The sequence below is a fragment of the Cottoperca gobio genome, chromosome 22 (assembly GCF_900634415.1).
Source record: "Cottoperca gobio chromosome 22, fCotGob3.1, whole genome shotgun sequence".
Classification (NCBI taxonomy): Eukaryota; Metazoa; Chordata; class Actinopteri; order Perciformes; family Bovichtidae; genus Cottoperca; species Cottoperca gobio.
Genome location: NC_041376.1, coordinates 8,624,395 through 8,651,581, shown reverse-complemented (window position 1 = coordinate 8,651,581; position 27,187 = coordinate 8,624,395). Strand labels below are relative to the sequence as shown.

Below are 27,187 nucleotides of genomic sequence, written 5' to 3'. Positions count from 1 at the left end.
CGCAGTGAACACTGGAGGATACTTACTCAGCGTTTCTGCAAAGGCCAATGAGATTTATTAATGATTTAAAGCACAAACCTTTTGGCAATGATGCATGCGTCATTCGTTCATGCTTGGGTGTTCTTCTATTGAGTTATTTTCAGTTTTCATCGCTCAATGGGTTTTTTTATACTATTGTGTCTAGTTTTATTGATGTTGATTTCGCTGTCCGGCCGCTGAGAACTGTCTCTTTTTGTTTCTCACGCTGTCTCTCACACATAAGACATTTTCTGCTGCTCAGGGGTCCAAATAGTCTGCACATGTACAGCAGTTTAAGGAAAACTGAAATGAAATGACAGAAATTATTTTTGTTATTCGAATTGTTACAAGGGAAATTGTGTTTTAGAAAGGCTGCCACAAATTTAAAAAATAGTCTTCAAAGACCAATCACACCTATTGTTCCCCCCCCCCCCAAAACTACAACATTAAATCATAATAAAGATCCTTGTTGTTTCTGAGGCTTCTTTACCATTTATTATGAGGTTAAGTTAAAGTTAAAGTTAAAAGTTAAAGCCTTTTATTGTCATTATACAAAAAGTACAACGAGTGCCACTCTGTCTCAGTGTGCAAAAAATACAAAGACATACATAACATTAAAAACACGGCAGTAGGACAGACAACATAAGCAATCATACGGGGGAATAAATAGTTAAAAATATTGATTAAAAATAGTTTATACTTTTTAAAAGTGCAATCAGAGTGAGTATATGTGTGAAGGTGGTTATGGTTATGTTGTGTTATGTTATGGTTAGGTTAGGTTTACAGTGGTGGCATTGATGAGGATAATTCAACCATTATTGAGTTATTGGCCTATACTATTAGGTTGTTTATCTTTTAATGTATTTGATTTATGAAAACAATATTTGGGAGCCACAATGCTATTTTTTGAGTAACCACTGATTACCCTTAGTGTTTTAGTCCCAGTCTCTCCACTAAGTGGTGCTGCTGGGTGAGGAGCTGTATTCAACAGAGCAGACAAATCAGTGCGGCCACTTTTACTCCTTACATATAGTAGAGTGGTGATTCCTTCATTCATGAAAAAGAGGAAATACAACAACAACCCCTCAATAAATGCTGGAGAGTTGCAAATAACCAATATTTTGTATCAGAGCAATTATTATGATTTTGTGGAAAGTATTTGCATTTTTTCTTTTCTTAAAATTAAGTTTTCTCTTGAGATGAATTCCAGCAAAAATAAATATTCAATACATAAATTTAGGGATGATAGAAAAAGAAAACACTGAAGGTAAAAGTCTAAATTATGAGCAGCAAGGTTCAAATTATCACATCCTAAATCAACATTTTGACTTTCTTAGTCAATGTTATTCTGTAATTAAAGTTATTTGTCAGGAGTCGTGTCAAACATTCATGGCAAAGAGAAAAGATGCTGTCCAAGATTGAGATACTGGCTCCTACATAAACCTACTGAATGTGATTTACAGTGACAGTGAAGGGATTCTCAATGTGTCTTCTTCATCTGTATACAAATATGAAGGAATGTTGATATGCATCTCAAACCTGCTTAGTTTAGTAAGTCCACTTTACAACATCACTGAAAGGTTAGAACAGGGGTTCCCAAACTTTCTGTGGTCAAGGCACACCAAAGACCAAGCCAAAATCTCAAGGCACACAGTGTTCAAATCCGGGAAAAATCCCCTCTATAACACAAAGTATCACTGTTATCACTCTGTGAACATTTATTTAGCCTTGTCCTTGTAAGAAGCTATTCTCCTTCACACTAGCAGAGAGCCTTTGATGTGTCACACTCTAATATTTCCCACCATGCGCAAATGGCTAAAACGGCTTCACTTTGACAGATTTCTTTTTTTAATGATTGTTTTATTTATATTTAGGCCAAAGCATATAAGACCTATTGTTTCTATATTGTGAAATAAGTGTGTAGGACAAAGTACCGATAAAGTACAGTGTTTCCCTGCACTGCGCCCCCCCTGAAATTCAAGACGTTTTTAAAATATATATATATTCACAACTCACTTTTCACATTGAACAGGTGCTCTTTTATTAAATAAACTAAACGTTTATGTCATTTATCTAATGTATGTGCACGTTTCAGTTGCTTTGCATATTTACATTCTCTCCTCTGCTTTGCTTCGTGAACCCACACACGCGCGCGAACGCACACAATTACAGTCAGAGACACAGTCGAGAAAAGGTGAGGAGAGAACCTAGGCAGTATACCTAGGGGAAACACTGAAGTAAATAAAAGTTGCAAGTTGAAACTGTGACTAATCTTTCTCATAATGTTAACTGCTAGTTTAGTATCTCACGTTGGTGCTACTTTCTAATAAGGTACCCTTTATAAACTAATGGCTTTAGTTTAGTTTAGTTTAGTTTACTAATGTTTAGTTGCTATTATGAACAATATGTCAGTTTTATAGGAAACATTCAACGTGGACGTTTATATATTTTAAGTAGAAGTCAGACCTATGCTAAATGTGTCATATAAAGTTAGAGATTAGAGAGTATGTAACAGATAGTGTCCCATTATAACATATTAGGCTGGAAATCCGGGCTGAGTTGAGATAAGGGGGGAGGGTATTGCAATTTTTGTTAAAAGGAAAAGGGAAGGTCCACACAAAATATTAACAAACCTGGGGAGGGTCTTGCTTTCCTTTCTTTCTTGTTTTAGTCAAACACAAGGTTGAGACCCCCTCCCTGTCCTAATAAAGTCTCTAATAAAAACAGATTGGGGGGGGGGGGGGGGGGGGGGGGTTGTGGTATTTGTGTATGTTAGTAATCATTAATAAATGTAAATATTTGGTTTGCAACCTGGCAACCCACACGTTGTTTACTGCTGACCTATACAGCTGAAAATACGTATTTATCATTTATAAACAGCTTATAAACGATAGCACGTGCTTTAGCTTGTCAAATTTTCCAGACGGGAATTATGTAACATATTTTGACCGCAGTATTTTCATGTGTTACAACACATCCTACCTCAGATGTGCCCACGCCTTTTTGGATGTGCTTTACATTCTTGGTCCCTGGTGCGTTTTTACGCAAAACGGCACGATGAGCGGCTGGGTGTCTCGGTGCGCTCTCTTGACCTCGCTCTGTCTCTTTCTAAACTGTACGGGCTCAGCGTCGACTTTCGAGGTGACACTGCTTCACACCAACGACAACCATGCACGGATCGAGGAGACCAGCGAGGACTCGGGGAAGTGTCCAGCTGGGGGGCCCTGCTTCGCTGGGGTCGCCAGGAGGTTCACTAAAGTATCGGAGATCCGGAAAAAGGAGAAGAACGTGTTGTTTCTGGATGCTGGAGACCAGTTTCAGGGAAGTGTCTGGTTCAACTACTATAAAGGCGCCGAAGCAGCTCACTTCATGAACAAACTTGGTTATGATGCTATGGTAAATACTTGTGATTTTTAATGAAAACACACAGATGAATATGGTTGCTTTTTTTTGGGGGCGTTTTCTTAAGAGACATTGCTGCAGAACTGTAAAGTAAGTTTAGATTAAATAAATTAGTTAAAACATTAAAAATCTATGTTCTTTTGTATTTAAGGCTTTTGGAAACCATGAGTTTGACAATGGAGTGGAGGGTCTGATCAAGCCCTTCCTCCAAAATGTAAAATGCTCTGTGGTGAGTGCAAACATAAAACCTGACCAGACTCTGGCCGCAAATCTCAGCGGCTACTACCAGCCCTACACAGTCCTAAATGTGGGCTCAGAGAAAGTGGCCGTGGTGGGCTACACCACTGCAGAGACCCCCTTCTTATCCATGCCAGGTAAAAGCATAATCTGTTGTTTGATTGATGAAGTGTTTAATGTATTTTTGGCACATTGTTGCGTGCAGCAGCTCATGTGAGTTAAACGGTTGTTAGCTCAATCTGTTCTTATGCACTACAGAGGTTTCATTTACTTTAGTTCCAATTCCCCCCCCCCCCCCTTGTGTTTTAGGCCAACACCTAAAGTTTGAGGATGAGGTGGAGGCACTTCAGCTTCAGGTCGATAAGCTGGAAACCTTGGGCTATAATAAGATCATCGCCCTGGGTCACTCTGGCTTCGACATGGATCAAGACATCGCCAAGCGTGTGAGAGGCGTTGACGTCGTTATTGGAGGACACACCAACACATTCCTCTATACTGGTACTTTTCATCCTATTTTGTTCCATTTGGGTCTGAAGTTTACAACAGATCAACTATCTTGTATCTTTTAAAGGAATAATGTGTGACATTTCCAACTATTTTTAAACCTAGTGACATTTTTTAATCCAGTTACATTATTACCAGACACTTTTTAGATCTTGATCGTTTTTTTTAACATAAAATGGATTTTAGTCATCTGACTTCTGGAGCATGCAGCCCCTCTATACCGTGTCCTCTAAGAAACACTGATTTTAAACGGGTAACTGCTTTATATTGTGTGTTTTTACTCATCATGTCCGTTTGTTTTGGAGGGAGACCTCTGCGGCTCCAGGTAAAACCTCCTGAATGATGAACGATGAAGTAATCATATCTGGCAGAAGCTGACTGCAATCACAAACTTCTATGATCCGCGACGCCGCCGAACTCTGTCTTTTGTTATTGTTTTGATTGAAAGTCCCCGAGTGGCAGAAAATTATTATTTCTGTTTTTATTCAATTTAGCTGCAGAAGTCTGTCTTTTTTTTTTTTTTTTGCATTCATAGATACAACAAATAATTTAAAAACTACAAGATCAAAACATGGTTACCTTCACTGCAACAGGAAGTCAGAAACAGTGCACCGCAAACTTTCTTGGCAGGAAACCCCCCATCTACTGAAGTGCCGGCAGGTCCGTACCCTTTCGTGGTGAGGTCCAACGATGGGAGAAACGTGCCGGTGGTGCAGGCCTTTGCCTTTGGGAAGTACCTTGGATACTTGAAAGTTACCTTTGACAAGGATGGGAATGTGGTAAAAGCTGTTGGAAACCCAATCCTAATGGACAGCAGCATACCTCAAGGTAGACCCCAATGGCAGTCTGACTGTTAGTAATTACACGTGGCCCATGTTTGACTTTTCAAAACAAGATTTAATCATGTTAATCTTGATGTGACGTGAAGTGATTTGAATCGCCATGTCTGCAAGTCAATATCTAATGTTAAATGTTAGAATAATTGTGGTATTAACTGCGATGTGTACACAGGTGTTGAAACTAAAGCTTCAACTACTACGTGTAGATTATTCATGAGAAAAATCCAAATGCATTTCGATGACTCCTGTCTCATGTTTTCATAAAGCGTGTTTTCATGTTGTACCTCTCAGACCCAGAAGTCCTTGCCGACATTGAGAAGTGGAAGAAAGACTTGGCTCAGTATTCCGTACAGTATGTCGGACAGACCATGGTCTATCTCAATGGGACGTTTCAAGAGTGTCGATTTCGCGAGTGTAACCTTGGAAACCTAATCTGTGATGCTATGGTAATAATTGCAGGCAAACGTTTAGTTCATTTTAAAATTAATTTGCAGTATATAGACAGCCTTAGTTGCTCCCTCACTCTGGTGTTCACTTTATTAACCACTGACACAAAAGAGAACACATTTTGTCGCATTTTTCCTCAAAGGTTAACCCCAAATTAGCGTGGTTGTAACCTCAGATCCTGCCTGTGCATGTTTAGCATTGGGTGGGAATTTGTGGAATTGAAAGGCCTGCAGGGATTTTGGGAGGGGAATGACATAAATACAACATCTTTAGGCGCAGTGACACGGCGTCAATCATCACAACCACAGAAGAGCAACTCTTTCCAAGACATGGCGTTTGACTCCTGTATAACATTTCTGTCTCTTTCCTCATTGCCAGATTAATCACAATATAAAGTATTCAAGTGAGCTGCAGTGGAACCACGTGGGCATATGTATGCTGAACAGTGGGGCCATACGGACAGCTATAGACGAGCACTACAACAATGGTACTTTCATTCTACACAATTACTGAGTACTTCATTACAAAGGCCACTTTGCACTGGCTGCAGTTGTAGTTTATTTATTATAATGTACCTGTATTTTAACTACCTTTTAGGTTCCATAACCATGGAGGAGATCCTCACTGTCTTACCATTTGGAGGAACCTTTGACTTGGTCCAGATAAAGGGATCGACAGTGAAGAAGGCGTTTGAATACTCCATTCACAGATATGGAGGCATGTCCGGAGAGTTTCTTCAAGTCTCAGGTTTGTCTTTTGGCCCCTGTGCTCCTCCACCGACACCTGTTTCATCCACAGTCTCCTAGAATAATGTTAGCTGTTACTTTCTCTCGTCACATTTTCATTTGACATTTTGGTAAATAGACTTATTAGCTTTCTTGCCGAGAGTTGGATGAGAAGTTCGATACCACTCTAATGTTACTCTCACAATTTGCATACCAGTGACACCAGGGTTCAACTTTTGTTAGCCTGGGACAGAGCCAGGCTAGCTGTTTCCACATTTCCCGTAGCTTCATTTTCCACGGAAAGAGATGAGATGAGTTCTCCCTTTCACAAAAACAACCAGAGTAATGTCAACTGTGGAAACTCTACCCGGCAAAAGAGCCTCGTTGACGAAGGAGTTAAAGAATACTGTCTGTTGCCACTTTAACTAACATTTCCTCATTTTCTCTTGGTCATTTCCAGGTATTCACGTTCAGTATGACCTCTCCAAACCAGTGAACCAGCGTGTAGTGTCCGTGTCCATGCTCTGCACTGAGTGTCGTGTGCCCAAGTATGAACCGTTAGACCTGGAGAAGACGTACACTGTGGTCATGCCTTCATACATGGTGGGCGGAGGCGATGGCTTTACCATGATCAAGGACGAGTTACTGAAGCATAACACAGGTGGGCGGCAGAGGTGGTTCAGTGTGTGTGAGATAAGATGAGCATTTACTTTAAACTAAATGTTGTTCATATGATACATTTGAGTAGTTGAACTGTATAAAGGCAGCCAGATTACAATTCGATTCAATGCTTAACAGGAAAAAATATATTAGCGAAGCAAAGAGAGGGCAATTACTTTTAAACCTTTAGAAGTCTCTGAATGGACTCTGTGGAAGAAGATTTGGAGCATAACATAACATTTAAACATCTGTTTGTGTTTTGGATGATTTATATGTTCATGCGTACCAGATGTGTACAGTTGCCTGGGAAACATTTGGAGAATAAAATAGACTCTAGCAGCGTCAGAATAAGCCAGAGTTGACCTCTGATCTTTCACTGTTTTACTGCAAAAAGCTGGTTCTCAGATTAAAATGTGGCACCTCATGTCAAATTCAAATGTCTATGCAAAAACATAGGAAAAGTCCGTTTCAAAAACAGATCAACAAGCGGACGCAAAATAAAGAGGGGAAGCCGATTAGCGCAAAACCAGGATGCAGGATGTTGCCTTGGGAGGAGCGCCAAGCTTGAAATGTGTCGCACTGAAGCAATTTCCACTCCAAACATGGTTCTAAAGATTGCGATGACGATTAGTTGGTTTATCACATTTGCTCAAATGTAAAAGTCACTACGACGCATTGCAAACATGTTTAATTTGTCCAACACTTTGATTTATGACTAAATATTTGTGAAAATGAGGTTCTGATCAGCCTTAGCTGTACTTGCTGTTGATTGCAAATGTTAGCATGCTGATGTTAGCATGCTGATGTTAGCATTAGCTCAAATCAGAACTGTGCCTAAATACAGACTCACAGAGCCGTTGGCTGTAGACTTAGTTTTGTTTTTTGTGCAGATTTTCTTTCTAATCAATAATAAATAACAATATATATGTTTGCATTGGCTACTATCCCATTCATCTAGACTATTTTAAGTCTGTATTTCTCTCGCTTAAAATGAATGCAAGGACATTATGACTGCAGCTGTCCTAAGCAAGGCATGGCAGGCTGCAGTTTATCCATCAGTAATCACGTCTTGGTAAAGAGTCCCTGTTCTCTCGTTTGAAGAGGTCAGCTCTTGGTGAGCTTATTTAAACTCCTTCTGGAGGGAATGTTTTATCTAAATTAGATGCATATTTTTAAAATTGCTCTGCAGCTGTCTCTCACAGATCTTATAGCGCTGTACAAATAGAGAACAGGTGGCTTTAAGCATGGAGATACAATTTTATAAGGAACATATCATAAAATACCAATCAAATACTAACTATGTCGTCATTTTCCCGCCTCTTGCAGGTGACATGGACATTTCTGTTTTATCCAAATACATCTCGGACATGAAGCGTGTGTACCCTGCAGTGGAAGGCCGGATCACGTTCAGGGATTCGGCTTTCTTTACAGGCCACAGCCTTGGTTTAGTGCTGCTGGGTTTATGTCTGTCCCTGACGCTCTGATGCCTGTAAACACTGTCTGGATAAACTGAAGGGCTGCTTGTAAACTCCCCAGGGACTCGGTTGACTGCCTTTCCATCTCGTTTCTTCAAGGATAACTAGAAGACAACAGGATTGTAGATTCAGTCAACGATTTAATCGGCTGATTTTAAGGAGTGGAGAGAACAGAAGTTCTGTATTATAACATCGTTCACACGTGTGCGAGACGGTATAACTTAATGAAGAACGTGAATATGAAAGTGGTAAATATATATTGGATATTACTAATGTTGTTGATTTAAAAGTGCATGTAAGTACGTTTTTCTTGTGAATCTAAAGGAACTGAATTGTTATGAACGTCTAAAATAAGATGCTTCACTATATAGTATGAAAGAGCCCAAAGACTACAAGGCAGCTTCTTAGTGAGTAAATAAACAGGAAGGGGAGCCTGTCTGGCTGCTACTGTATATCTGCCTCCCTTCACTGAACAGATTGGAGCAAAACCAGCCAAAGCATCAAAGTGTTCATGCACCTGAATGTGAACATACGTATTGTCTGATGTATTCCAGTTTTGTAGACTGTCTTCCATCTTAAACTCAGGTCAATTTCATTTGACACCACTTCTATAGATTTCTTTTTAAAACAGCTCTGTGACTTCTCAACTAATCTAATTATTATGAAGAATTATTGCTGTTTGTCCATCATCCAGTTACAGAAACAAAGGTATTGCTACAGAAGATATATTGGCGATATGGTCTGTAAAGAGGCAGTTTTTCATGTGTTCTTATGACCATTACCTGTTTGAGCCTCTCCCCGTATGCACTATGCAGAGAAAAAACACCCAGAACTGATAGAATCAAATATTTGTACAAATTGAACACCGCTGTTCTGGTTTTTGTCATTGCTTCCTTTGTTTATAAAATACTTTTGTAAGCCTGTTAGAATAAATTGAAAAGGGAAATGGAAGGCATTTTCTACATTATTCATGTAGTCTTGATTGACAAATGGCAATGTTTTTAAATTATTAGTTTGAATTATGTATTAAAATATGTTTTTGGATTGTTTCAAATAACAATTAGCAACAAAGTCCCTCCTGAATATTTAGAAATTGTCCTGCAGACCTTAGTTTCATTACTTACTCACTACTTATTCAAGTTGCCAAGCCTGAAGTGAAGTGTTGTTCATTTACTTTTACACTGTAGCTAATGTTTTATCTTGCATTTTACATGAAAAATAACTTTAGAACATATTCGTCTCATCTTTTTTATTTTTATGATTCCACTGTGAACACTTTTCAAGCTCGAGGTGTTACAGGTTATAATGTGGAGTTCACAAATGTGACAATACCATTTTTCAATTCATATGATTTATTTAGCAAAGTAAGCTAAATGACACACACAGCAGGAGAATCCTCTTCTTGCTGTGGCATGTATCCAGGTCAGATACTGTACGTGTGATCTACATGTTCATGAAACCGAACTAACACAAGTCTGTGAAGCTGTTTCGTCTGGTTTAATGCTGAGAAACAATGTCAGCTAATGTCCAGTAAAGTGTTCATCTTACATCCATGGAGCCATCACAGAGGTCTCTTTCTGTACCTGCTGAGGAAACAAAAGCACAGCATGAGCACTGAAATAGACATTTTGATCCATTATATACAGCATATATTTATCAGTTAGAGTTACAGATGATATGTAGGTATGTAATTATTGACATTTGATTTGAAGATGTAAATATAAAACAAAGCATGTTATTATTACACAATGATTATATTGCTCTGTGAAAAAATGTATCTTATTAATGAAAATATCTTTTACTGTAAATTAAAAGAATTTCAATGTTCAAAAGATTAAGGAACTCTGTATCACCAATTCTTACAATGTCATAGGTTGCAAACTTTTTCACATGCCTGGTATCACTGCAGCCAATCTTAGCTCTGTAACTGTCAAGAAGAATCCAAAACACTGAAATGTTAAATTGAGATATTACGACATAAAACCAAGATAATTACAGGCACACTTGAGAGCGTACAATAGAAGTGATTAACTGCAGTGAGTTCCAATCACTTAAACGCAGTTTTAACGACTTTGGCATATTCATTATTAGTAAGCATCATTTTGAATTATAATCATATTCTCCTAAAGAAAATACAGCAATTTAAAATGTTACTTTTTGGCGTCATACGGTATCGCCACATCTACTTTTAGCGATTATTTGTCAGAAATGATACAATCATAGGGTTGTACTTGTTAATTAATGCCAGGTGGAATAATAACCTTTACAGATATGATACAGATACTATAATAAATACATTTATGCAGCCCTGCAAAGGATAAACCTGTATAGATAATGTCTGGATGTTCAGACTCTACAGTTCTTTAGAAACCAAGGCAAGCATCTGTTTACCTTGTTTAGCTCGGGGAACAGCTCTTGAATGGCGATGTCCAACAGCACATATGTCAGCTGAGAAAGTCAAAAGCAGGAGGAAGATGAAAAGCATTTAATACAAACCTCAAACACATTTTAAAAACAAGGAAATATGCAAATGCTGAACTCCAGGAAAAGTTGACACTGCAATCAAATTACACCAAACACTTGTGGTTTGACACATTCCTTGTTAGTGTGTGCAACACCCGGGTAAGAGTTTAGATATATGTTTTCCAGCAGTGAAGTGCAAACGTGCTGGGACAGGGATTGTGTTCTACATGCTGTCTGTGTGTGTCTGTGTGTGTATGTGTGTGTCCTAAAATGGACTTGAATCTATACCTGTTTGTTGAGAACTGGCTGTTGCAGTCCATCGAAGAGGAGACGTACTCCTTCATACTTGGCCTCCTCTCCGATACATTTCCCCAGAAAGTCTAAAGATAAGTGGCTTATGAATTTCTTATGAATCCACATTTTCACATTTGTCTTGTAAGTGGAAATCCTGGTCATTAAGTTGTTCTACAAATTACAAAACACTTTGTGGAAGAGCTTAATGAATACCTGGAATGTAGGCCATCATCTCCTCAAATGTCTTCTTCGCCCTCCTCTGCTTGTCTTGAGCCGAGCGCGGCAGACTGCTCTCACAGAAAACTGTGTCTGGAAGGAGAAAGATTATGCACGTCATTCCATCACATTAAATTAGCACGTTTAAAGGAAGAGTTCAACATTCTAGGAAGTACACACGTTCTCTTACCTCTAAGCAAGGTGATGAGCGAGACCAGCCGGTGCTCCTGGACCACCTGGTTCAGTTTGCACTGAAGGTAGTAATCTGTGTAGGCTTCCAGTGTGTTCTTCACCAGGATCCTGCCGGCCATCAGCAGGTGGTGCAGCCAGTCGGGGATGTGGAAGACGACTCGGCCTGACAACCATGAAGAAGAAGAAGGAGAGAGTGAGTATGTAATGGGCTGTACGTCAGGGGTCCAGGGGTGAACACCATCAGGTGGAGGGAACACCCCTACTTCAGTACATACACTACAGTTCTGCAGCAATGCCTTGTTATGCTCTTTTTCTAGCACCTTTTTATTCACTTTATTTTATTCATTGTATTACTGTAAAGCCATTTGTGACTTTGTTTTTGAGCGTCACTAGATTTAAACTGAATACTATTTAAATACAATAACTGCATTTCTTCATAATCACAATGCAGATGTCCCATAAAGTTAATGGTGGTACTTTTACTTGCAGCTAGCATTGAAATGCTATGAAATATTACATTCGATCATTTTGTGTCATTATGCCGATGTCACTTCAACATGTGGACAGGGGGCTTTTGGGATCGAAATATCAGAGCTCCTGTCACGATCTCCTGAGCTACAGCAAGAAAAACAGAAATCCCAATACACAACTTCATCGACTGATAAATCATCAAACCTATCAAATAATTGAAACGGATGCATTGAACATATTGCAATAAACAAACTCCACGAGAACTCTCTTACCCAAAAACATCAAGTAGTCATACAGCCCTTCAACATTGATAATTTCCATGAAATAATTCTGATTGTGTCTCTTCTCCGTCATCTCTGATCGGTTGGCGTTGTTTTTGAAGAGATCGTTGAAGAGCTAGAAGAGAGATATTTAAATCAGACTGAAGCCTATTTAAAGCCGTAACATATTTTCTGTGAGTGACTGACGACTCTGCTGAGGTAAATATGTAATGAAAAGAAAAATGAACAATGAAAATATTGCAACAAAAGTCTTCCTTTATCTTAAACTGTATGACAGAAGGTTAATTGCGTTCATCCCTGCATTTGAGGGAATGACACATTTGTTGTAGCGCTTTAGTTAAGTGTAAGTTCATATCAGTCAGCCAGAAACGGGATAAATTGTGTTTAAACAGGTCGAGACTTTTTGGAATCTCACCGATTCAGCCTCTGGCAAGTTTTCATGTTAAATGCTCAGAGGATTTTTTTTGACCAAAATGATTGAGACCATCACTGCATCTCAGAGCAGATAACTATTTTAAACATTGACATGATCTCTAAAACATTTCATTGTAAAGCTCGATGCGATGGTGGGGTTTTGCGCATCAGACGCAAACTGTATTCAAAGTTGTACAGTAATTCCTTGCGGAAAGAGAGAAAGAGAGTTAGTATGAACTTTGGAAGTTATGAAACTTGAATCCTCAACCTTTTTATCATTTTCTGAGGTTGGGCTCAGGATAGTGAGCTCAGGGCGGCTGGGTTTGGGTTTGGGAGATTCACAGGAGTTGAAGAAGGACTGGATGAAAGGCTCCAGATGCTGCCCTTTCTGACAGAGAACGCACAGGACACACTCTGTATAAGTTACATTGACAGTATTATTTATCTTACAGGTGTACTTGTCATACAACAATGTTTAATAGACTGTTAAGGATGTAAGAAATACACAAATTTGATGCGATGTAACATTTGTATTGTAGAAAGATGAGACATAAACCAGACCACACACACACACACATATACACACACCACTACCAGGAAGGCATTTCTTACCTCTTTTATCAGTTTGCTGGGAACTGACTTAATGATTTTCCCTGTGAAACAAAAATACTTTATCTCAGTGATGTACGGCTCTGTCACATGTTGCCTTTGTCTGAAACACAAATATATTTTCGCTGCAACCCAAGGTCAAGGCTGTTCAAACATTTTCACAGTGTGTTTGACATTTTCTGCTGTTCAAACATAATCCATCTCACTGGTCTTTGTCACAGTCATACTGTACCCAGGTTCACGTCAGGTAACATCTTGTCCAGGAACTGAGACTCCATACTATGAGGGGACAGGAAGTCGGCGAGAAGCTGACTGTTGCTCAGCTCCGGGTGCTGCAGAAGTTTCTGCAAAGAAACCACATGTAAAAACATTAGAAGCAACGCTGAGTAAAAGCAGGTACAGTATATTACTCGGGTTGCTGTGTGGAGACATTCAATCAAAGATGAAGTTTTTCAAGGACCATGCATGTGGTGTTTTGTATGTTTTATAGCCTAGAGTTTCTATCATTGTTGTTGACTATTTTACACAGAATATAATAGGTTTTTTTAATACATTTCTAGCAATCAAAAAAGCCTTTTCTGTCCATTGATTTCAGCATGCTGTAAAAATCTACATGCAGAGAGTTATTTTGAGGTTCATCTATCACAGTGAACTGTTTGCCTGCTCTTCAGCCATGCTGGCGGCATGTCTCTAGGGATGGCAATGTCGGCTGGCAGTCTCAACAACTACAGGATGGATTGCTATTAAAGTCTGTCCAGACATTATTGTCCCCCTCAGGGTGAATTGTAATTACTTTGGCAATCGGTTCTCTATTAATGTCTAGGGCCACTGTGAGGTCAAAACTTTCATTTGTCCAATACTTTGGTTAATGACAAAACGCTGGACACTCCCATCAGCCTCAGATTTAACTTGTGTGTTGTGCCAATTAGCATGCTAACACGCTAAGCTAAGATTCTAAACACTGCTAGACATCAGCATTATAATTGTAAATTAGCATGCTGACATTAGCACTTAGCTCAAAGCACCACTGTGCCTAAGTGCAGCCTCACAGAGCTGCTAGCATGTCTGCAGAGTCTGTGTCTGTTATCATCTTGTGGTGATGCTGCACCTCCGAGCAGGGACCATTTTTGAAATCCTAATTTGTTTGTCAAGGACGCTCCAGTTCCAACACATCTGGGATTTGTTGTTGTTTCTGACTTTGAGCATTTTTCTGCATAAATATTTCACAGCCAAGTCTCAAATCTTGGGGGACCTTGACTGCTCTGCTAAAAGAAAAAGGTGGACCCTGATCACAACTAAGAGGCTGAATTGTGTTTTTAAAAGCTGCAGCTGCCCTTGTGCCAGATGAGATACAGTGCCTGTTGTTCTTCAGAATTTCATAATCGCTTTTAAAAGGTTATTTTCTGAAACTGGAACTCGTGTGTTCCTGGAACAAATGCTCCAAAATTGAGTTGAAATCTAATCTTGATGTCTGGTCACTTGAGTGCTGCCTGTTAAAGCCAGCTGCAGTGAGTGGAGAGATTTGTCTGGAGCACTGCGTGTGTTTGTGGGTGTGATACGCGTGGGTGTGGGTGTGAATACGTGTGTTTGTGGGTGTGAATACGTGTGTTTGTGGGTGTGATACGCGTGGGTGTGGGTCTGAATATGTGTGTTTGTGGGTGTGATACGCGTCGGTGTGGGTGTGGGTGTGGGTCTGAATATGTGTGTTTGTGGGTGTGATACGCGTCGGTGTGGGTGTGAATACGTGTCCTCACATAACCTTCACTATCACATTCCAGACAACAAGTACTGTAATGACGAAAATGTCTCTGATCAAAAGGTTAATCATCATTAACATCTGTGGAGCCCCCTTTCACAGCTGTGTGTTTATATACTTTCCAGCTATATATCATCATCTACCATCTATTGAGTATACAAGTCTAATAAAATTCAGTGAGACATAGTGTCCCATCTTCTCAGACATGTACCTGAAGGTACTCCTGGAACTCCTCCCGCTTTGATGTGAGGAACTCGTAATTCTTGGGGCCGATGATTCTCTTCGAAGGCAACTGTGCATCTGGAAATGAACCTGCAAAAATATCAAATTAAAATAAATATTAAGAAGAAGCTTCCTTTTACTTTGAGCAAAATAACAGTTGCACGGTTTCCAAAACGAGTCCCTAAATTATGCAGGCCATTTAACTCGCTTGACTCCTAAAATTAAGGTTTATTTGCAAGTAATGTTCTGTGAAACCTCTGGAATCTGTGAGAAAATGCTTTCCATATGACAATACATGAAAAAAGGACAGTGCACAGGGCCCTCGTGTGCAAACAACCTTACCATGAAACTCAGTAAGCTTCGATTCAAGGACATAGAACTCCAGATATCTTCTGTACACAGACCAGTGCTCAGTCTCATGTCCCACTGCAGACAAACACGAACTGGGGAAAACAAGCAGTAACATTAATCATTCAGGCAGGCAGTGAGAGGTAACTCTTAGCTTCTGCACTATCACTTATAAGACTGTGTGACTGTGTTTAGCACCAGGATGTCACTCGGGGGTAATCTATGAGGTCTCAGTTATTGTCTGTCATAGTACTATGTTTTCCATTAAAGGAACAGTTGGATATGTTGGGAAGCATGCATATTTGCTTTTGTGCTGAGAGTTAGATGAGAGGATTGATACGACCCTTATGTCAAGTTTAGCATGAAGACTGTAAACAAATAGGACACAGCTAGCCTGGCTCTGTGTTATCAGGTCTGCTATGTCTCACCTGCCTTCCGGTCATTGCGCTCTACATCGATACAGAACACAGGTATCCTCTCCCTCTTCACATCATCGTCATAGAAATCAATGTACGGGATAGTGATGTTCCAGGCCGAGAGGTTTCGGGGGGTGCTGGGGGTGGAGGCTGCCTCCATGGGCGAGTCATCCTCCAGCACCATCATAGCTTCCTCCACCTTGAATGGAAGGAAGTGAGAGATGTCAAGGTCAAGAAGAGTAAGCGTCTGCAGAAGAAATAGGTCATGGTCAAAACTGCTGTCCATCAGCTATGGAGGACACATTTGTACATAATGTTGATTTTCCTACACACAATGTTAAAACAGTTAAACAAGCTTCAGTGGAGCTCTGGACAACTAGATATACTTCATGTATTTGATTATGTGTAGTGTAGAAACAGGTTTCATCAAACTAAACCAAAGGTGAACTGAGAACAATAAAGTTCAACTGGCCTCTACTAGCACAATCACTTTCTAGGAATCCTGCAAATGTCTTGGGGATCCAGATGGCAGTCGTCCAAGACTAAAACCTCTGATATCATCTAAAACGTAAAACTCTGGAGTTAACACATGGGAGGCTGATTTGTTGAACAGTGTGGCTTTCCTTTCCTTAACTCACCAACGCCGCCAAGTGGTAACTGTAGTCATGGTGTAGACGAGTGCTTTAGTTTGAATTTGACATTATCTATTGTTATTTTGAAGTATTGCTTTAAAGTGTACATGAATAAAAGAAACCTGTAAAAATGAGGAGCACACACATGTGTGTTTAAATCTAGACTCTAAAGGAAACTACTTAAGCATGTAAGCATTATAACATACAAATGAAATCATCTACAAATGAGCCTCACCATATCGTCCTCTCCCTCCACCAGCCCATAGGATGGCAGCATGGCTCCCTCCATGGTTGTGCTCTTGAACACTCCTTTGATCTTACTGCCAATGCGGCTGATCCCAAAGGACTCGCCCCTCTTTGACGTGCTCCTGCAGGCCAAACGGGGAGCTTATTAAACAATGCGTAATGGAGGAGATGCGCATGGCTTCAGCAAAAAAGCATGCCGCTTAAGAGAAGTGTCAGGGAAGGAACTGTGGACGACAGTAAGGGAAGCCATGAGCAGCGTACTGCATCGGTATCATCACGTACAATGGGGAGACAAAGCTAAGGTAGCCAAAGCCAAAATGTCACATCACAGCCATCCCACAATGAAATGCCTGGTTTGTTGTTAAAGCGCTGCAAAGCCAAAAGCAAACACGGACACACAGCAGTGACTTCATGAACAGATGTCTAGTTCTACACATTTTAATGATCGCAAAAATGCTGTATAATCAGTTACCGGTCAACCAGAAAAGACACACAACATCAAAGGTGCTCTGTGTGACTGTCTGTAAGATTAGGTGAAATAGAAATCCCCATATGGCACATGGTGATATACCCAGTACATGAGAAACTGAACAATGAAAAGTCACTGCATTGTCAATAACAACAGTTGAGTCTTCAGTCTAAACAACACAACGACGTTGGAGAAAGGGCACATGACAAATAAAAACAGGATCCCATGCATGAGTCCCACCATGCAGGCGTTTGGCTGGGACTGGGGTCACGTATGGGGAGGTGGACAGCATGACATCACACTGAGCGACCGGAGACACACAGATGGACCCTGACTTACTTGGGTGATGAGTGGCGGTGGGATAGCGAGCCGTATGGGAAAGTTGTGAACGTGGACTGGGCATGGAGGGAGTTAAAAGATGCAGGTGAAGAGCTGCCAGATGCGGTGAACAGTGAGGACGGGGACTCGGGGCTCCAGTCCCAGGAACTATAAGCAGAACAGGGTCAAGTCCCCACGGGCATGAGGAGGGAGAGGGCCGTGGATCATACCAGGGCAGGCAGTGAATCATAGAATCAGAGTGGATATACAGTCACAGACACAGCACTGTGGTGGCAATACATATATGGAGTAACAGGCGGATAGACAGGCAGAGTGGAAGGGGGGTTACTGAATTGCAGACATGGAGGGAGTTGAAACTCGGAGTTGGTCAGCGTTTACGAATGGAGTGCAAGTGAGAGCTATTATCTTCTATCTCATCTATCTCATTTGAGTGGCATAATTCATGCTGCTTTGAAAACTGCGTTCATAACAAGATTACTTTTTTTAACCAGGTAAAAAAATGGAAACATAAAGTCAACCAACATCCTTCCTGAAGTTCCCCTGATTTTTAATTCTGTCATTTAGGATGCGAGCAAAGTTAGAAAATCATTAAGAATAAAGCCTAAATGTTCCAAAACTAAGATCTCATGTTGCATGTGTTCAGCACTATCACTCTTGATAAGATTGATTAACATATGATTAGTGATGAGTCATGCTATGATTAACATGATTAGCTGCTAATGGTCATTTTTCTCTGTCTCCTCTCATTAGCATTTACAGCCCAGTCAACAGATACAAACAATTATGTATGGGTGAAATTAGATTAGCAAAATAATTATATATCATTATCATATTATCAACTAGTGTATATTAAACTGAAGCCCTGATTGCAGCGGACCCAGAGGGAATTTGTCAAAAAAGGTAGCACATGTTTCCAGTCAGGCAAGAATGATATGTCGTTTGTAGCTTGCGTGCAGCAGCACTGCTCAGCCAGCCACTGTTCTTATCAGCACACTGATGCCTTATACTCACCGAATGTCATCCAAACTGAGGCTATTTCTGGAACAATATGCACAAGGAGTTAGTGGCAGGGCCCCGTGGCCACATACACACCGCACCCTGTCATGTAATAGAAACATGACAGCTGATCCCTGGGCTCAGGCCACTTTACTTCTTTTTGAAGTTTCATTATATCACAAGTGAAAAAAACTATTTTTTAATGCTGATTTACGGCTTATTTTAGGCTGCATTAAGACACCAATTAAAGTGAATTGATATTTATATTTGATGCAGCTGGCACATACTATATTCTGCCTTCACACTGTAGTGGTTAGTGGGATACAGAGAGTCGTGAATTTCTTTTTTTAAGTTGGATAAATGATCAGTGGAATTCAAATTCAAAAGGAACTTGGGTTGCATGTGGGGTCAGACACATCAATCACTTTCTGCCTAAAATAAATAAAGTACAAGTGAAGCCCTCTGTGTTTTAACTAGATTATCAAAAGTCACGTGTGTCTTCTGTCAAATACTAACTGATGACTTAATATACTGATAAACATTACGGTCAAGGTTATATTGTTACGCAAAAGCACAAGAATTGGTAAAGTGAAGCCTACCTGCTCATCCTGGAGTTCCTGGCAGGGGACTCTGCCCCTCTCAGAAGCTGGCGGAAGTACTGGAGAAAATAAAGATATGCACGTCAACGCAGCATTTGCAAATTCTTGAACAGTATACAAGCAACATTCTGCTGTTATGTATTGAGTGACCTTTTTATGCCTTTATAATAATCATGACCGCACTGTTTATTTTGGAGCAGGAACAGGAGTGGCAACAAAATATCAAATAATATAATTATTTTGTGGACACACTATTCATGCAGGGCAGTGGCCTGCTGTGGACAATGGCTGAGCACTGGTCCAACCAGCTGTATTTAATGAAACAGCCTCTGAAGGGTGAAATTCGGCTTGGCGGCTTGGCATAATGCCAGTGTCGGCTCATTGGCCAGTTGCACGCTTGGTATTGATGACGCGGCCGACAGTGGTTGGTGGCTGAGACATCGGAAGAGGATAGCGCAAGAGGGTCAGTGAATTCCAAATCAACTCTAAAGCAGCATTTGGAAGATGTAGTTCTGTTTAATCTGACACAAACACAATTCTAATGGTAGATATTAACATTGAGTCTGTGCTAAAACAACCATATTTTGAAAGAACTGTATTTAGAAATCATAGCATGATGGACAGATGCAAAACAGATATGAAAGAGGGGATTCATTAATTGGGTTGAGCCTCTGGCGTGTGTTGTCAAGCAGAGTGACAGTGAGTTGATTGATTTATTTTGTGGTGTAGACGCTAACCTCATCACTGTGACAGAACATGGGGGTGAAAACATTCTCCAGGAGGGACAGGACGTGCTCATAGGCTTCAAACAAACACCTCATGGTCTGCAGTTTCACCACCTCTGCATACGGGCCCTCTGCAACTGGGAAGTTCAACACAAAATGATGTTAATAGCATAAACACTTTTCCAAGTGGGTAATTATATGCCCTTCTTTGAGAAATTGTAATTTCAGCGATTGACATACTGTTGCGTATTTCTTCCACTATGAAGGGGTCGAAGCGGATCTTGTCAACGCTCTCGTCCAAACAGTACGTCTCATAGATCTTCTTCACCTCCTCGTGAAGCATCATTTTCTGTGTGCCAGACAGCTCTGGGCACAGTATCCTGTCGTTGAATTCCTCTGAGAAGTTAAAAGAGTTAGACATACTGAGTTTTGCTGATGCTTTCCAACTGACTGTGTGTGGTGAGAGGTGAGCGGTGAGAAGTGAGTGGTGAGTGGTGAGCGGTGAGTGGTGAGCGGTGAGGTGAGAGGTGAGAGGTGAGCGGTGAGAGGTGAGAGGTGAGAGGTGAGTGGTGAGAGGTGAGTGGTGAGAGGTGAGAGGTGAGAGGTGAGAGGTGAGTGGTGAGAGGTGAGAGGTGAGAAGTGAGAGGTGAGAGGTGAGAGGTGAGTGGTGAGTGGTGAGAGGTGAGAGGTGAGAGGTGAGTGGTGAGAGGTGAGTGGTGAGTGGTGAGAGGTGAGAGGTGAGAGGTGAGAGGTGAGAGGTGAGAGGTGAGAGGTGAGAGGTGAGCGGTTGAGAGGTGAGAGGGGTGAGAGGTGAGTGGTGAGAGGAGAGTGGTGAGAGGATGAGTGAGAGGTGAGAGGAGAGTGGTGAGAGGTGAGAGGTGAGAGGTGAGAGGTGAGAGGTGAGCGGTGAGAGGTGAGAGGTGAGAAGTGAGAAGAGTGGTGAGAGGTGAGAAGTGAGAGGTGAGAAGTGAGAAGAGTGGTGAGAGGTGAGAGGTGAGTGGTGAGAGGTGAGAGGTGAGAGGTGAGAGGTGAGAGGTGAGGTGAGAGGTGAGAGGTGAGAGGTGAGTGGTGAGAGGTGAGAGGGTGAGAGGTGAGAAGTGAGAGGTGAGAGGTGAGAGGTGAGTGGTGAGAGGTGAGAGGTGAGAAGTGAGAAGAGTGGTGAGAGGTGAGAGGTGAGTGGTGAGAGGTGAGAGGTGAGAGGTGAGAGGTGAGAAGTGAGAAGAGTGGTGAGAGGTGAGAGGTGAGTGGTGAGAGGTGAGAGGTGAGAGGTGAGAGGTGAGCGGTGAGAGGTGAGAAGTGAGAGGTGAGAGGTGAGTGGTGAGAGGTGAGAGGTGAGAGGTGAGAGGTGAGTGGTGAGAGGTGAGAGGTGAGAAGTGAGAAGAGTGGTGAGAGGTGAGAGGTGAGAGGTGAGCGGTGAGAGGTGAGAAGTGAGAGGTGAGAGGTGAGAAGTGAGAGGTGAGAAGTGAGAGGTGAGAAGTGAGAGGTGAGAAGTGAGAAGTGAGAGGTGAGAGGTGAGAGGTGAGAAGTGAGAGGTGAGACGTGAAAGGTGAGAGGTGAGAGGTGAGCGGTGAGAGGTGAGAGGTGAGAGGTGAGAAGTGAGAGGTGAGTGGTGAGAGGTGAGAAGTGAGAGGTGAGAGGTGAGAAGTGAGAGGTGAGTGGTGAGAGGTGAGAGGTGAGAGGTGAGAAGTGAGAGGTGAGTGGTGAGAGGAGAGAGGTGAGAGGTGAGCGGTGAGAGGTGAGAGGTGAGAAGTGAGAGGTGAGTGGTGAGCGGTGAGAGGTGAGAGGTGAGAGGTGAGAGGTGAGAGGTGAGAAGTGAGAGGTGAGAGGTGAGAGGTGAGTGGTGAGAGGAGAGAGGTGAGAGGTGAGAAGTGAGAGGTGAGAGGTGAGAGGTGAGAGGTGAGTGGTGAGAGGTGAGAAGTGAGAGGTGAGAGGTGAGAGGTGAGAGGTGAGAAGTGAGAGGTGAGAGGTGAGAGGTGAGAGGTGAGAGGTGAGAGGTGAGAAGTGAGAGGTGAGAGGTGAGAGGAGAGAGGTGAGAGGTGAGAGGTGAGAGGTGAGAAGTGAGAGGTGAGAGGTGAGAAGTGAGAGGTGAGTGGTGAGAGGTGAGAAGTGAGAGGAGGGCTACAGTAGGGTTGCTTCTATTACATTTCTCTGCTATAGAGTCAAATTACTGTGTAAGTAATAAAACCGAAAAAGGAGAAACGGAATACTTTATTCTTATAACTTATTTTGAAGAGCATTTAGAATGTAAAATTTTGAATTTAAAACCAGAATTTCAGGTGATGTTTGTCCCAGTGGTGGTGTCTTGACTGGCTGATAGCTAGGTCACACCGTGCATGTAAAGGCCGTGACACACAAAGCCTATCGGCCATCGGTCAATATCTGTCGGCCTTTATTTTTGCCGTGTGCATTGTCGACACACTTCGGCCCTGCCCCGATGTTGAATCAGCAGCGGGAACCTTTAGCAAAATAAATCACTCTGATTGGCTGCAAATCAGTGCACGACAAGAGAAACAGATGTGGGGAAAACAAACAAAGGACTAAAGCCAAGAGGGCACACACAGAGGCTCTTTTTTTTATCTCACCTGATCATTCAATACTTGGATATTTTCACAGCGACATGAATGAAGCCACATGTGATGAAGCTAAGTGGCGAGCAAAAGTGGTGTGAAAATGGTCGGCAAACGCTGCCTTGTTTTAATGTGTGTATCTTAACAACGACCGCCATCAGCTGTTATGGAGTTATTTCCTCTCACGCAGGCGCAGATCATAAGCACTCATTTGCTGTTGGCTGTAGTCTTTGCGGTGTGTTCAAATGCGACTTTTTCGCCAAGACGCAGGCAACGTGAGGCGACAGAGTTGCACTTGTTGCACTTGTTCTTTAATGTCTGTTTGGTGTGTCACTGCCAATGTATCTGTTGAAACCATCTGAAAGGTTCGGGACACGCTTACCGACTGCAAGGCAGAACTGGAGCACATGAACAGCTCCTTCTTGCTTCAGGAAGTTCATAAAACGAAAGAGAAGGTCTTGCTGTTCTCTGATTTCCTTTAACTCGAGCTTCAATACCTGAACGAGAGAGAGCAGTGGTCACAGTTAACAAAGGCAGCGCTCTTTCAACAGTTAAAAAAATATGTTCTTCCAACTTCTTGTGAAGCTTGGTGTAATCTGGTATACTGAGCTAAAACACACAGCAAACTGTGATAACAGTATCACAGGATAACATTCAGTACAAACAGTATCTGGTGGTTTGTTGGGGAGGTGGGACTTATAGGTGTGGATCTGAGGACTCACAGAGGCCTTTTTGTTGCGAATATCAGAGTACTTCTGCAGGAAAGGAACCAACGTTGAAGAGGGCTCTGTGGCTTCTTCAGGCTAGAGGGACAGAAGTAGATTCTTATTAACCCATGAATTACATACACACTGTGCATCAATATGTTAAAATACACAGAATGTAAATGGAACTGCCTGAGCATGTATACAGCATATACTTACAGGAGAGTTGTCGATGAATATCAAAAGTAAATGATTCACTGTGTCCTGAAAAAAAACAGCAGTCAGTGAGTTCAGAAAACTCACGTAGAACACGGTGGCACTTTAAATGTTATGAAAAATACACATCTTTGTCCACCAGTTGCCTGCTCTTGGTAAATAACTGACATGCTTACGAAATACAAATCAAATATAGTCTTAGACTGACAAATTGTAGCAACAGAGGGCTTCAAGTGACAAGTTTTGGATTCAGAAAATCCATAATTTGTCCCTTAACGTGTCTACACTCACAGGATCAGCCAAGTAGTCCATTGAAGGAAGGAAGACAGAACCAGCCAAGACTTCTCTTATCAGGAGAGTAAGAGATCTGAGAGGAGCGAAGAGATAAGGCAGCAAGAAATAAGAAAATGAGAGAGTAAAGAATGATCCTTTTCTAATTGTGTATGTCAATACTGTCAGACTTTCTCTTTAGGAGACAATTAAGCACCCTGATGCTGTGATGATTTGTGCCACACAATATATGGAACCTCTTCCTTTATTGTCACAGCACTAAGTTACCTGCAGTCTGTAGCCTTGGGTGGCAGGATGTAGGGGAAGAGCATCTCAGTCAGCTTCCTGAGGTAGAGGAGCTCATCTCTGCGACTGCGAAGGGCTACATGGAGGTCAGGACCGTATTCCTCCAGGGCAGCTTGTTGAAGATACTCTGCGTTCTTTACTACAGAGGAGAGAGGTCTGGTGTTTGCTTTTTCATGGTGAGCACAAAGATAAGACTCAGTGAGGGATGCATGTCTGCAATACCTTTCTGTCTTGCTTTGCTTATTATTTCAATGTGCTTCATGGAAACTTTAAGTAGCTTTTGTGTGATGAGGGACGCCACGTCCACCTGAGAGGAAAACAATTTATTATAATAATAATTCATGTGTGGTCAATCAGCATCCCAGTAGTTGAACTCCAAACCGTCTTAATTTTTCACCTTCTGGGTTCGGCGGACCAACACAGCTGCAAAGAAGCGCAAAGTCACTCTCAGCTCGTCAACAAACGCCTCATCATCCGTGATGTCTCTGTAAAGAAACACTGTACCGTCACTTCTGTCACTACATACAAGACATTGTACCTTCTCACATTGTTTTACGACATACCAAAGATACAAAAGAAATGGCTTACCTGTACCAAGGATACACAAAGTTTTCCAGAACCAGCTCCAGAATCTTGAAATACAACAAAACTGGACGATGAGATCATTTGGTGTATTTATTTAATAATAACTTTTAAAATGTTTAATCCATGCATATAATACCTCTGAAAGAGAAGCATCAACCTTAGAGGGAACTTTCAGATCAAGCCATGGTTGATAGTTTTCCAGTAATAAAGTTGGTCTATCCGTAAATTGAAAAATATCACAGTGTTAGAGAGAAAATCTAAATAATCCTTTCTGACCACTAGAGTGCAGTGTAACATCTTCTATAACACTGAATGTATGTTGATAATGTTAAAGCGGAATTATAGAGTCTCTCTTCAATTAATCCAGATGACCCTTGTCTCCAGTTTACCTTACCGTTCGCTTCCAAATGAATCACTTTGTTTGATTTTCACCGTATTTTACTAGCACAAGTTAACCCCAGATATCTGATAGCATAGTGACAGTAATATGCATAGTCACAGGAAATGGCCGGGTCTATGGAGAGCCCTCGTGTCTGGCAGCATTAACAGTTATCCTTATCAGCATAACTACTGTTGACGCAAATGATAAGGTCATAATACAGCCACTTCCTCAAATACCACTGCACCACAATATAACCATGTATCTCACCTGTGCCTTTTGCATTTGATTTTTCCACAAACAGCACAGCTGTGGCCCAGTGGAAACAGCTCCTGTTGGTATGACTGCAAGAGAAAGTTAACAAACTGACGTTTAACAGCTTTTGATTAAGTGCCTTAATCATAGGGAATTGTGTGTACAATCAATTAAACATCAATTCATATATCGATAATAATTAAGTTATTATAATGAAGTAGTAATAATCCTAGATGTGTAAAAGCAACACAAATATTGTCAAATTGTAATAATAAAGACACTAGGGCACAACTACTCTGTTATTGTGTCCGTATCAGACAACTCTATTCAGTATTTCTTGCTTTTTGAGGTACCTTGGTTTTTAGTTTGATGGAGACTAAGATGTTGGGCAGTAGAGACTCAGGCCCCGAAGAGCAGTAGAAAGTGACTACTCCAGCCAGGAAGGACCAAAACACCATCACAATGTGAATATATCTGTCAAAACAGAAGAAACATACAGCCATTAACTGGGTAAAACCATTTTAGCATAAAAAGGGAATAGATATCAGGGATGTGATAGCTATATGAAGTAACAATGATGGGTAATTACTAGTTAGTAGACCTACTTACTTGTTTAAAAGCACAGTGGACAGCAACAGGAACAGCAGCAGAAAGCAGAAGACTGGGTACTGTCGGCCCAGCTCTCTGAACCGGTCCAGCTTCACCCTGCTTCTAATTTTCTGCAGAAAAGTCCTGATGCATCCCATTTTAGTTGCTTTAGGGAGGCAGTTCACGTGAAACCTAATGCATATCACTGTAAAATAAAGAAGACACCGTGGAGCGACTGTCTAAATAACGGCGTGCTGCAGCGACACATGCCAGCGTCACATTAAAACCATGTCATTTTGTGCTACTTCTTCATTTTTAGTCTACATACAAAGCAGGTTGTATATGTTATTTATCGACTCCAGCACTTACTGTAAGGGTACGGTGGACATTAAGGGCCATTTTTCATTGTAGTCCAGGAGCGACACCATCATGAATTTGTAGAATAAATGCGCAGGTTACCCGTTTATAGGATCAGCGTAGGAGAGCCGAGGACGGTGCCGTACACAGCTGTAAACCACAGCAGGATTAGAGCTAATTACACAGCATCATGTGTACAGACGGTCCTATAACTCCGATGCTGTTTGCCTAATGGCTGCGCTGCTTTAGCTGTCATTTCTGTCCAGAGGGGCAACGCTTGAAGACTGAAGACGCGTGATGTCACCTCCGCTGCGCTCACAGCAGCCGCGTGTCATACTGGCTAACATTTTTATATATATATTTTTATATATATATATTTAATTATATCAGCTAACACATTACATTACTTCAAATAAATAAGGCAGAATGCATGACTAGGTGTCCCAGTTTAACAGACGGATCCAAGGTGGGAGTGGTCTTCTTCAAATGATGTTGATTTTTTCATTTTGTTAGCTATGAAACGGACGGGACGTGCATTAGCTGTTAATAACTTACCTTGACATTTTACCCGAAAACTATACAGAAACTGAAAATCAATTTTTTGATAAGCTCACGTGAACTAATTAACGCTAATTTAGTTCAGCTGTACTGTTACTATAGTTATGTGGTTAATGTTAGCGTTAAGTAGATTGTGCTTGATGTGTAAAGATAGGCCATTAACATATTTTGGCGACACCAGACAGTAATTATGGCATGCACGGTATGTTACAAGCATGGCCTGATAGGCAAGTAAACAGTTTAGTAATTAGCCTAATGTAAATGAATTCCAAGTTGCTCTCCACTAATATAACAATTAAAGAGCAGCCATAAGAACCCCATCATTGTTTATGCAAGTCAACATGTAATAATTTACATTCATTGCCTTTGTGGTTTTCAGTTTTCTGAATAAACTATTCTTCCTGCTG

At 41.3% G+C, this 27,187-nt stretch overlaps 2 protein-coding genes across 14 annotated transcripts; one reads left to right on the top strand and one right to left on the bottom strand.

Annotated features, from left to right (window-relative positions):
* The first annotated feature begins 2,861 nt into the window (after window positions 1–2,861).
* On the top strand, window positions 2,862–10,149 carry LOC115027195 (5'-nucleotidase-like). Its single transcript, XM_029460335.1, has 9 exons — window positions 2,862–3,414; window positions 3,572–3,794; window positions 3,967–4,155; window positions 4,792–4,989; window positions 5,292–5,446; window positions 5,826–5,934; window positions 6,045–6,194; window positions 6,633–6,833; window positions 8,159–10,149. The coding sequence occupies exons 1-9, from the start codon at window positions 2,980–2,982 to the stop codon at window positions 8,314–8,316; spliced, it is 1,818 nt and encodes a 605-aa protein (XP_029316195.1). The 5' UTR covers window positions 2,862–2,979; the 3' UTR covers window positions 8,317–10,149.
* Window positions 9,542–26,656, bottom strand: snx14 (sorting nexin 14). Of its 13 annotated transcripts, none has more exons than XR_003834365.1 (32): window positions 26,235–26,635; window positions 25,887–26,070; window positions 25,631–25,751; window positions 25,293–25,366; window positions 24,780–24,858; window positions 24,647–24,690; window positions 24,456–24,543; window positions 24,281–24,365; window positions 24,041–24,197; window positions 23,774–23,849; window positions 23,486–23,530; window positions 23,285–23,365; window positions 22,945–23,059; window positions 20,236–20,391; window positions 20,008–20,132; window positions 19,271–19,329; window positions 18,687–18,713; window positions 17,676–17,822; window positions 16,857–16,989; window positions 16,002–16,188; window positions 15,568–15,651; window positions 15,215–15,315; window positions 13,480–13,591; window positions 13,251–13,291; window positions 12,907–13,026; window positions 12,216–12,339; window positions 11,471–11,635; window positions 11,278–11,373; window positions 11,059–11,150; window positions 10,699–10,755; window positions 10,171–10,234; window positions 9,542–9,890 (listed from the first exon to the last, which is right to left on the bottom strand). XR_003834365.1 is itself a non-coding variant. In XM_029460326.1 (32 exons), coding segments are annotated over exons 1-31 (3,039 nt in total). In that variant the 5' UTR covers window positions 26,236–26,636; the 3' UTR covers window positions 9,542–9,893; window positions 10,171–10,193. The 13 variants fall into 13 exon arrangements, 11 of the variants coding, with proteins under 11 accessions (XP_029316186.1, XP_029316188.1, XP_029316183.1 ...); XR_003834364.1 differs by having other exon boundaries at window positions 9,542–9,893; window positions 26,235–26,634; XM_029460326.1 differs by having other exon boundaries at window positions 9,542–9,893; window positions 10,171–10,256; window positions 26,235–26,636.
* Window positions 26,657–27,187: the final 531 nt, after the last annotated feature.